The 12,242-nt window shown below is 46.4% G+C and overlaps 1 protein-coding gene across 1 annotated transcript in view; it reads right to left on the bottom strand.

The window, feature by feature from the left end:
- LOC126282290 (dipeptidase 1-like) overlaps positions 1-12,242 on the bottom strand; it is a 240,283-nt gene that overhangs the window by 145,875 nt on the left and 82,166 nt on the right. The window contains exon 3 of the mRNA XM_049981942.1: positions 7,242-7,374. Coding sequence (XP_049837899.1) covers positions 7,242-7,374 — 133 coding nt within the window. The remainder of the gene's footprint in view (positions 1-7,241; positions 7,375-12,242) is intronic.

Here is a 12,242-nt window from a genome sequence, read left to right as displayed (position 1 = left end):
GCACGGTAAGAACGCTGCAATTTGAGGAAGCTGTCTGCGGCATGTGGAGCGGGATCCTACAATCAGCACTCGTGCAATTGCACTTAACATGGTCACGAATCAGACGAATGTAAGAACAGTCCTTCGAGATCAGTTGTTACGTCCATTTCACGTACAGCGTGTCCACAACCTGGAAGCAGTTGATTATCGACCCAGAGCACAGTTTTCGCAGTGGTACCTGGAACAATGTGAAATACATCCTACATTTCCATCCTCTGTGTTGTTTACCGATGAAGCAACGTTCGGGCGTCATGGAGTTTTCAACATGCACAATTCGCATGTTTGAAGTGAGAATAACCCAAATGCCAAAGCTACCAGCGCTCATCAAGTGAGGTTCTTCGTTAATGTGTGGGTCGGTGTTGTTGGGGGCTGTTTAATTGGGCCGTATCTGCTACCTAGGCCATTAAATGGCAGGCGCTATTGCAATTTTCTCGCCAGAGCATTTCCAGAATTGCTGGAAGACATCCCACTCCTTACAAGACAACGCATGTGGATCCAACATGACGGGGTGCCGGCACATTTCAGTCGTCGTGTGCATCGATTCCTGGACCGACGGTTCCCTGAAACGTGGATTGGCACAGGTGATCCTGTACCATGGCCTGCTGGATCCCCGGATATGTCCTCTCTGGATTTCTTTGTGTGAGGAGAAATGGGCAACCTTGTTTACGCACCACCTGTTGCATCAGAAGGGGATCTGGTTGCCCGGTTAGTAGCAGCAGCAGCGGGAACAATTCAGGATACTCCTGGGGTTTTTGCCCGTGTCAGACAGAACATGATCAGACAGTGTAACCTTTGTTTACGTGTCAATGGAGGCCTGTTTGAAAATCTACTGTAATTGACATTGTGTTGGGTTAATGTGTTGTCTCTTGGTGATAAAAAAATGGAAAAGTGTTTCTTGGTTTAATTAATTTGCCGCCAGAGAAATCTTCCTCTACCGGTTTAAATAGAATTAGCGAAGTAAAGTTCTTCGACGTGGAGGTGTCGCAGAAAAAAATGACATTAGGGAAAAATATTTGTTTTGATGTCCCCTACAAACTCCCCGAGTTTTTCGGTTTAATACTTTTCACCCCGTATAGCCGGCCGGGTGGCCGAGCGGTTCTAGGCGCAGGTTCGAATCCTGCCTCGGGCATGGTTGTGTGTGATGTCCTTAGGTTAGTTAGGTTTAAGTAGTTATAAGTTCTAGGGGAATGATGACCTCAGAAGTTATATCCCATAGTGCTCAGAGCCAGTTGAACCATTTGTATATACATATACCGATTTCCGTCCCATTCGGATAACTGCTTCGTGGTGACTCACTTTATGCTCCTATATTGTAGTAGTCACCCTGTCAAAAGAACCCACAGATGGTCTAAGACACCTTCACGTGACTCCCACCGAACCCAGAAGTCGTGGCAGTGAAATGGTGTTCATGTGCCAGCCGCCTGCATAGAATTAGCGAAGTAAGGTTCTTCGACCTGGAGGTGTCGCAGAAAGACAAAAGGAGCCATCGAGCTCGGACGCGACCATGATCACATAGTATGAAAGTGGGCTGTCCAATGTATCTTCAAGGAATAGTTCAGCAATCGCAGACATCTAACACTGAGCCGTGCACGGCTTGCGTTTATCCCATTTATTGTTTCCCATCTATTACGGTACTGCCACCTTGTTTATGCCATTTACTGGTGTCACTAACTTCCTGCCTTACTTTCCCTTGAGTGACAGCAGCAGCGCGTATCGATAAGTGCACTGTCGTACCATCTCTGGAGCGACCGATAGTATTTCCGGGTCGTCGTGTGGCAGTCAGTTCGGGATGGACCAGCAGTGCAGTCGGGACTTAGCAGCAAGGAAGTCGGGAGACGGAGCGCTGGTGAGTCACCGACAGCCAGTGCTCGCTGACCGCTGGCGACACACATCAACTGTCGGACGGAGGGAGATTGGAGCAAGACAACCGTTGGTTGGTCGTTCGGTTGGTCGTCTCATCGGCCGACGTATATTTGGGCCTTTCACCGTTTCCAGGTTCTGGCAGTCGGTCGGTTGGCGCGGAGCAGAGAGGAACGTAGTTCGGCCGGGGCCGCTGGCGGTCTCTACGCGGTGTGGGAGTGTGTGAGGCTGTCCCATTGCTACGTGGTGCGTGGCTCACCAACCCTGGACACGACAGTTGATTTAATCTACCAGCAAGTCGAGACTGTACGCATTGTGTCGTTCAGAGTTCGTTTTCGGCTGTTGGAAGTGCACCAGCGGAATCTTCTGCCTTGTGGCCGTTAACGTTCCAGTTACCTGTCCTGGCCATTGACGTAAATTTCAGGCAGTGTACTTTCCTAATCGTGTTGTTGCTGACCAGCACGGTGTGTAGATTGACAGCTCCATGTATGATTGGTTGTGGGCGCCAATATCTTCTACGTTGTTCCGTTAAACTCCCTGTTGTGCCCTGGTCGGGTGAAGTGGAAGTTATCTTGTCGGTGGGTCCGTTGACTGTCGGTCGGTTGGGTTGTCGTCGGATCGTGAGTGGTTGGGCCGACTGCATGTCTCACCTAAGCGAGCGTTAGTGTTTGAATCCCTCGAACATCTGAGTGCCCTTGAGTGTACTTTTTCTTATTTGTTCTTGTTTTTTATACTTGCATGTCTTCCAGCCGATTTTTTTTTATTTTTTAAATTAAGGTTGTTTTGCCCTTAAAGCGTAAGATTCTTTACGCCTTCAGTCTAATTCAGAGAACTGTTTCAAGTAGGACCTTTGACATTTTAAGATTTTAATGTTGTTGAATTTTAAGTGTTGGGCTTTCAGCTGATTTTGAGTTTGTTTTGCTCATGAGGCCTTCAGCCTAGTCCAAAGAACTTTTTCACGTAAGGCCTTTGGCATTTTAAAAATTTTAATGTAGGTTGATTTTAAGTGTTTTGCCTTCAGCCGATTTCAGTTTGAGTTGTTTTGCTCTTACGGCCTTCAGCCTAAATTGAAGAACTGTTTCACGTAAGGCCTTTGGTTTTTTTTTTAAAAATAAGTTTATGGTGTTTTAAGTGTTAGGCCTTCAGCCGATTTGAATTTAACTTGTTTGCTCTTGAAGTGTCTGATTCTTTGGACCGTCAGCCAAATTAAAGAACTGTTTTGAGATAAGGCTTTGCCTAATTAAGAACTGTTTTACGTAAGGCCTTATTTATAAAAAAAAATATTTTAATGTTGTTTAGCCTTAAGTGTTGGGCTTTCAGCCAATTTTGAATTGAAATTGTTTGCTCTGAAAATCTCAGATTCTTTGGGCCTTCAGCCTAAATAAAGAACTGTTGTAAGATAAGGCTTGCCTTTTAAACTTCTGATTATGCTTGCGTTTTAAGTTATTGGCCTTCAGCCGTTTTTAAATTAAAGTGGCTTTCAGCCGGTAATTAATTCCCAAAGATTAAAGCTGTTAGTTTAAAAAAATTTCTTTGGGGCTCTTGTAATATTTGATTAAATAATAACGTTGTATGTTCAAGTGTAACTGACAGCCCCTTATTCGGGCCCCTTTTCACAATTTAAACTACCTGTCCTGTCCTGCGGGTTAAGCAGGGCGTCTCAAAGACGGTGTGACAACAGTGGTTGTAAGAAAGATGCTGACAGTTCCAACTTACCGAGTTTCCAATCGGTAATAATGCACGTAACAGTAGTTTGAAGGGGGAGGGGGGTGCCCCGAAAACGGCAACTGCGCACAGCGGCAAATGAAGTCACGTCTGAAATGGTTCAAACAACAGAGAAACTGGTGAGAGACATATAGTGTGATCCGATGACCGCGATTTCGATCCCTTTCAGACGGTGCAAGGGATCGAGTGCACATCCTTAACTTCTGACTAGTTTTTTATCCGTGGATTTACACGCGTACGTACATGTCAAAAATATTTCACATAAATTCAACATATTTCGCACGTATTTGTACACTTTCTAGCGAATTTCCCCGTGCAGCTTCATTTTCACACAGCTCAATATTTATGATACCGTATCACCTGAACTATGTGTCGCACAATGACATACTTTTGGTGATATACTCAGTGGTATATCTGAATGCAATCTGCAAAATGTGTCTCGAATACAGTTATTAGTAAAGAAGTTATAAACTAAAACGTCACGCTGGATGTGGCAGTTATATTGCATGAGCAGCGATACTGCCTTGCCTGGTGCCTTTCAGCAACCTTACCTGTTGTAGAGCGGTTCTGCTTTCTCCTTCGTTTTAAGCATGGGCTACTGCTTTCAGTACCCTGTTTGTTTGCAAATTAACATGAACGAGTGACTGTAAGCCAATTGCTAAAAATAATCTTTATCACTTGAGGCGCGAAATCGATCGTGTGACTTTAAGTAAAATGTATACTACAGCTAGTGCTGATCATTTCATTCAAAATTTAGAAATTTCTCTGCGGTTGCCCGAAATTTAAAATGGCATGAATAAGCGATAAGCTTTTTACTTCATGATTGTGTGGGGGCTGTCAACGAGAAAAAGTTTTGTAAAGATTTGAAAGTATGTGTAAACCCTGTTGCAAGGCACTAAGCATTGTTAAATACCGGACGAATAAAATGTGAATATTCGTGCGACGTGGCTACACTGCTTTCACACACCCACCCGCATGCCTGTGGTAGACAGCTGCTTCTCACTCCTACAGCAATTCTTTCCTGACACTAAGTGATACGTGTACCAAGTGTGGTTGAAATCGGCCCACTGATTTAGGAGGAGACATGAAACATGTAAACATACAAATATACATTGAGAGTTGACAATACTCTCTTAGGATGTAAAGGTTGGCTACAGCGCGCATACACAAGCTCAGGAATGTAAGATATTGTTGTCGCGCTTCGCAGCGCACGGATTAACTAGTGGCAGTTTGGAGGCCAGTGTAGGAGCCCGTCTGCTGTGGTGCGCACGTGTGATGGGCGAGGGGTCGTCGCCGAGCTGCCGTACTCGGCAGTGTCTGCAGCAGCGACACAGGATTTGGTTGTGAGCTGATATTTTTTATAATTTGCAGCGCGCTTATTAATTTAAAGAAAAGGGTTTGTGTATGTGCGTAGCAGCAGACGGTAATTTTAATAATGATAGGAGTTGAATTCTTAAGGGAAACCATTGTTAGGTGAATAGATTAAGTATTGATGTTTGTCATTGACTTCTTTTGTAATTGTCACGGAATTGTTTCACTATACATTTAACTGGTAAGTATTTCAGTCTGTCTCAAAAGTTTGATTAATATGTAATGCCACTGGAGGTAGATTTACATACAAAGCGATTGTTGAAAGAGCTTCTAGCATTTTGTTAATTGAATGAGAAAGAATCGCTTTCAGAATTACTTGTTTGGGTTATCATTTATCAAGTTCAGATTTGACCAAACCCTTTCTCTTGCATTATATGTAGTTCCAGTAAGCAGCCGCAGCCGCAGCAACAGCAGGAGTCGCCATACAGGACATGCATGGCACTCAGCATGAATAAACGGTTTTTTATGTTTTTGTTAAATAATGGAATGCAGCAGATCAAGCAGTGGCAGCAGAAAGACCAAGTTGCGCACAGAACCAATTAAAAAAAAAGTTTAGGCGATCTCTGTAACGGTAAAGTTAACAAAAGCACAAGCACTAGATTTTCAGTAGAAAACACGAGATAAGAAGATAGTGCTCGCAACGTTCACCTAAGAAAGAGCTCGCGACTTTCAACATACTTCTAGTTTCGTAATATGTTCGGATTTGAACTTTTTATCGCAGTACGACACTGGCATTGTCAATATTAAACAATAAGTAATACACTGGAATCGGTAGTGTTACCAAATAAATATGCTAGTATATGGTTTATAAGTTTTCTTCCTGCGATAATTACATATTTATGCGAAGAGGCTGTAAACATTTAATATTTACATAACAGTTATTTGTACCTTTGATCCTCATTGTGATCTGGTAATGCTCTATCACTTCCAAATCTGTACAGTCCCTGGACTGCCTGTGTTGTTTCTGTGGGAACATCTAGTAAATACTTTCATTTATTGCTCAAAATCTGTAAATCCAACCTCATAGGCAATTCAATCTTATTTTTTAGCGAAATGGAGCTCAAAACAGACAGCTAGATATATCCAGAAAGCAAAATTGTAACGTAAACCACTAAGCCACTTGAAGGCGAGGAAGGGAGCACGTAAACACATCTTGGGAGAAAATAAAAGTGTCTCGCACAAGTAATTATTTTATCTTTTTATGCCGTAGACATTCACAGTTTCTAAACGTCCGACATGGATGACACATGGTTAACCATTATTTCAAGAGAAAACTAATAATTTCCTGACTATATGAAACTTCCTGGCAGATTAAAAATGTGTACGTGACCGAGAATCGAACTTGGGACCTTTGCCTTTCGCGGGCAGCTGCTCTCCCAACTATTATTTTTTAAATTTTTTTCGTTATTGATCGTTGTGTTTGGTTGTTGCGGACGTCGCAAGACATCCTGTTGAAGTTCGTTGGTTGATCATTTCACTCAGTTTTTTATTACAGAGGCCAACCGGCTCTCTGACCGAACACGCTGAGCTACCGTGCCGGCATCAACTGAGCTACCCAAGCACGACTCACCCCCGCCCTCACAGCTTTACTCCTGCCATTACCTCGTCTCCTACCTTTCAAACGTTACAGAAGCTCTCTTGCGAATCTTGCAGAACTAGCACTCCCGAAGGAAAGGATATTGCGGAGACATGGCTTAGTCACAGCCTGGGGAATGTTACCAGAATGAGTTTTCACTCTGCAGTGGAGTGTGCGCTGATATGAAACTTCCTGACAGATTAGTGCTAGTTCTGCAAGGTTCGCAGGAGAGCTTCTATAAAGTTTGGAACGTAGGAGGCGATGTACTGGCAGAAGTAAAGTTGTGAGGGGGGAGGGGGGGGGGGGCGTCAGTCGTGCATGGGAAACTCAGTTGGTAGAGCACTTGCCCGCGAAAGGCAAACGTCCCGAGTTCGATTCTCGGTCCGGCACAAAGTTTTAAACTGCCAGGAAGTTTCATATCAGCGCACACTCCGCTGCAGAGTGAAAATCTCATTCAGGAAACTTCCTGAGTATATAGTAGGATCTAGTTCGTAAGGAAATACTGAGGATTTTTTACAGCTATTGCTACCCCTCGTTTCTGCATCATGTTTGACCTTGGGATGTTTGTGTAATACAAGAATCAGCTTGGTCTTGTGTGTGACAAACTCGCGCCGCATATGCTAGTAAGCGTCTTACGGTTTGAGATAGCGGACAGAGTCACTGAACGTACCTCTGGCGCTGGTGACGAGGGCCAGGTCCCTGGGGTAGCGCTCCACCAGCCTGCGGATGACGTCCACCTGTTCCAGCACGAGCGTCACGGCGTCCAAGTGCTGCGCCGAACAGGGCACGTAGGCCGACCAGAACTGCAACACACACGTACACCTCCATCGTCACCAACTAAGTGACGCTCCCATTATGGGGGACGCACCACTCCTCTATGTGTCTGCGGAGGGGAGAAAGATCCAAACTATGTACTTCTACTAGAACTCGTAATATGTATCACGTAGAAGTGCTTGCTAGCAGTCTTCGTGCTCTTGTTCATCTGTTTCCGATCAGCCTCCAAACCTCATTAGAATTCAACGACACAGATACTTATAAGCTACTGTACTAGTTCGCCAACCGCGCCAACATCAACGTACACTTCCAACATTCTGGGTGGTGTCTGTTTGTTCTATATCGTGTCTCCCTACCACTTTCGCGCAACGACGCTCTGTGCGTGTTTTTTAGGGAATTGACTAGTTTGAACCTGGCACCTGTTGCTGGTAAGGAGACGCCAGACCACACATGACATGTAGAAATCAGAAGAGTTCAGTGAGACTAGCGATGATATAACCAAATACTTAAAGATCTCAGCGTCAGCTCCACTGCACTCCCTGTAAAAGAATCTGAATACTAACTAAATTTAGTGGAAGGGGTTCAAGGCTTTCCTATTTTTAGTTAACTTGTAAAATAACCGCGAAAAAGCAGTTAAGTTTACCATTGGAAATTTTATTTTACTCACAAAACATTATTCATAAATTCGCTATTGATAAAAGGAAATGTTTTAATACAGGATGGTAAAAACCAACTGCGTTCAACAAAAATGTGAACGAATATTCCCTGAGTGGGTTTCCAAGTTCTACAATGGATCGAAGGATGAACTATGCCATATCACATCTATAATCTAGGTTTAAATTAAGTTTCACAAGAGAGAAAACTATCAAAATGGTCTTCAGTGACCCTCTATCTTTAATTACTTATCTAACTTGTAAATTACAGTGGCTGTTGTGGCTTCTCAATAACTATATAACAGAAAAATCATCGCGTTTCAGATTTTTACATCAAGTGGCAAATGTGAACACCATGAGCTTTAATTGACGATCGACACTAGTATTACGCAAAAAGGGGGAGTAACAGATGAGATTTCTGCAGTTCTGAGTGAAGCTTTATGCGCTGTTATGCGGCATCGCGTGCGTTCATTACCTTGTCGGTGTTCGTCAGGGGGCGGAAGGCAGCACAGCTCCGCTCACCTCGCTGTCTCGGAAGCAACTACTTCCTAACTTCTCCTTACTACAATTTACTGAAGTTGGTTTAAAAAAAAACTACCTGGCTGTGTTTTCATCTGACCAATCAGGGTCTCAATGTTAACCTCAAGCTCCGCCTACAAAAATTCTGTCTATCCAATGAGAAACATTATACTTTTCGTGGTGGGCAATGTTTTTAAAGTTAGCAACGTGACAGAGACGCGAAAAAGTCTCACGCTAAAACTTGTAGCTGGTGTGGTCCTTTTAGCGTTATCGTAAGATCTATACTGTTATTCTGGAGGGTTCTATTTTTAACATTGGCTGGGGGGGGGGGGGGGGGTGGTCCTAACGTAACAAAGACGCGAAAAAGTCTCACGCTAAAACTTGCGGGTGGTGTGGCCCCTTTTGTGTTATCGTAAGATCTATACTGTTCTTCTGGAGGGCTCTAGCTTTTAACATGGGCTAGGGGGAGGACCTAGCGCTTAGCTGGAGACGTGGGTGTCCGTCCCTTATCGTAGGGCCTTCAGCTTAACACGGTTCTGCTCTTGGCTTCTCTTCTCGTTTCTCCCCTCGGAACTGCGTCTGTCTCACGTTGGGAAGGTATGACATGTATTTAGGCGTTCTTGTTAGTCTGTGGTATTCCATTTGCTCACTCGTTACTCGTATTACTTTGGTTAATTTAATGTCACGATTTATTCGGAGCTGTGTGACATACTACTGGATTTGCTTATCATGTCAGGGTTTTCATGGAAGGTGTTGGATTCGCCTGACACCTTACACACTGAAGCGCCGAATTGACTGGTATAGGCATGCGTATTGAAGTTCAGAGATATGTAAACAGGCGGAACACGGCAATGCGGTCGGTGTTCCTGTGTAACCATAAGCGCCAGCACGAAGGTGTAGAACGCAAGAGCAGAGAAGGCTGTGAGACGATGTGACCCAGTAGCTCGCTGACTAGGACCACACCACGACAGGAACGGTCTGTAAAAGAGGAGAATATAAGTAAGCTCCGCTCCTGCCAGCCTCGGCTGCACAGTATGAGACCGGCAGCAGGAGAGCACTAAGACAGCAGTTACTAGTACAAAAAGAATGCCGTGTGACTAGGGCCTCCCGACGGGTAGACCGTTCGCCTGGTGCAAGTCTTTCGATTTGACGCCACTTCGGCGACTTGAGCGTCGATGGGGATGAAGTGATGATGATTAGGACAACACAACACCCAGTCCCTGAGAGGAGAAAATCTTTGACCCAGCCGAGAATCGAACCCGGGCCCTGACGATTGACATTCCGTCGCTCTGATAATTTTTTTTTTAGGTGGGGGAGGGCGGGGAAGGCAGAGTGATCAGGGGTCGTAACCCGAGGCCTGGTCACAGTGTCCCCCTCGTCCGGGTGTTGGCCCTGTGTACCTCGGTCGTATGCAGTCCTGACTGTGGCGCTCACCTGCACGGCGCCAAACACGCATACGACCATCATTGACACCAAGGCAGAAGCGACTCTCATCGCTGAAGACGACACGTCTCCATTCGTCCCTCCATTCACGCCTGTCGCGACACCACTGGAGGCGGGCTGCACGATGTTGGGGCGTGAGATGAAGACGGCCTAACGGTGTGCGGGACCGTAGCCCAGCTTCATGGAGACGGTTGCGAATGGTCCTCGCCGATACCCCAGGAGCAACAGTGTCCCTAATTTGCTGGGAAGTGGCGGTGCGGTCCCCTACGGCACTGCGTAGGATCCTACGGTCTTGGCGTGCATCCGTGCGTCGCTGCGGTCCGGTCCCAGGTCGACGGGCACGTGCACCTTCCGCCGACCACTGGCAACAACATCGATGTACTGTGGAGACCTCACGCCCCACGTGTTGAGCAATTCGGCGGTACGTCCACCCGGCCTCCCGCATGCCCACTATACGCCCTCGCTCAAAGTCCATCAACTGCACATACGGTTCACGTCCACGCTGTCGCGGCATGCTACCAGTGTTAAAGACTGCGATGGAGCTCCGTATGCCACGGCTAACTGGCTGACACTGACGGCGGCGGTGCACAAATGCTGCGCAGCTAGCGCCATTCGACGGCCAACACCGCGGTTCCTGGTGTGTCCGCTGTGCCGTGCGTGTGATCATTGCTTGTACAGCCCTCTCGCAGTGTCCGGAGCAAGTATGGTGGGTCTGACACACCGGTGTCAATGTGTTCTTTTTTCCATTTCCAGGAGTGTATATGGGGAAAACGAAAAAGAAAAGAATGCTTCATACAGGATGCAGAAGGGTGAGTTGCTACTCTCCTTACACTTCATCATCCAGGTACGTCTTCACGTATATCATGTTATTCCACCGAGAATCGAACTTACTCTTGTCAGCTCATTCAATGGATGTCTTCTCCTACCTGCTGATGATCCAGCTGCGTGGAGGGTCGCGTAGGGCACTCCCTAAGTAATTAGAAAAATACTGTCCGTATTTTGGGTTCCGTACGATCTTGCAATGACGTTCTTGTAGGTAGTTCCATTAGTCGAATACATCTTTAGGTCCATCGTGAAATAAGTAGTGTACCGCATGCGCACGGATCCACGTAACAGCGTTGGTCTTGGCGCGCGGGAAATACTGTTGATCCGGAAACCGAGGTGTAATGTGTTCCGGAGTCACTCGTAGAAAATACGACAAAATTTGTCACACCAAGCGCCATACGTCTTCTGCCGCGCCACATGTGAGACGGTGTTCGTCCGTGTCTGGTATCCCGCAGTCTACGCAGAGAGGCGATTCCACCATGTTGATCTTGTGGAGGCGTGATCGGATGATCTGTTTACCATTGACTGTGATGTACCATGTGGATCGGACGCCTGTGTCCAGTGGAACCGCATGAATCGTCTTCCACACCACCCTCGAATTTATCTGAGGGCTTTTAGTCTCCACGATGTTTGGTGGGCGCCTCTGCTGTAGGACATGATATATATCCCGCGCCGACGCCTGTTTCGTCGGTGCTACTGCGATACGGACATAGCTGTGTTCAATGTAAAAGTTCCCGAAGTAGTAGAAGGGTGGGGATATGTCTTGCGTCGTCAGAGGGGGCATAAGGGAGGGCGGAGCCAAGGACTCCAACAGCAAACCTGTCAAACTTTCCGGGTGGTGGCTCTGTCGTGGACATGGACTAGACCAAGACCTCCCCTTTCTGGGGACTCATAACTGACTTTGAAGAGCATGCCTGTACTGACGTAAGCTCCGAATGCCGCTAATAGACGTCGAGCCATCAGTAACGGTATTGGGAGAACATGCGCTATATGTGGAAGGCGCGATGCGAGGTAAACATTGACGAAGTGTGTCCTTTGGAGAATGTCCAGGGTCCGCAGACGAAGGTTGAAGATCTGGACCCGAATGTGTTGTAATAAGCGGCGGTAGTTAAGAGCCGCAGTGCGCCGTATGTCGTTGTGAAACTCTATTCCGAGACATTTGATAGTGCCACGAAGCTGTAGGGGTTCGACACACGCTGGGGTCAACCCGTCTCCTATGGCCATGGCAACTGATTTGGCGACAGCTGCCGGAAGCCACACCGTACGTGGTAATCCATTCTAGTGCTCTGTTGACATCGTCGCGATTGCGGAACACGAGAACCAGGTCGTCTGCATATGCTGTACAGCGAAATGTGACGTCACGTAGGGTAAGTCCGGTGAGCCGTTGACGGAGGCCACAGAGGAGCGGTTCCAGTGCCAGAGCACATAGTAACGTCGACAAGGGGCAGCCTTGACGC

Source organism: Schistocerca gregaria, chromosome 7 (genome assembly GCF_023897955.1).
Source record: "Schistocerca gregaria isolate iqSchGreg1 chromosome 7, iqSchGreg1.2, whole genome shotgun sequence".
Taxonomy (NCBI): domain Eukaryota; kingdom Metazoa; phylum Arthropoda; class Insecta; order Orthoptera; family Acrididae; genus Schistocerca; species Schistocerca gregaria.
This window is presented reverse-complemented; position numbering and strand designations above follow the sequence as displayed.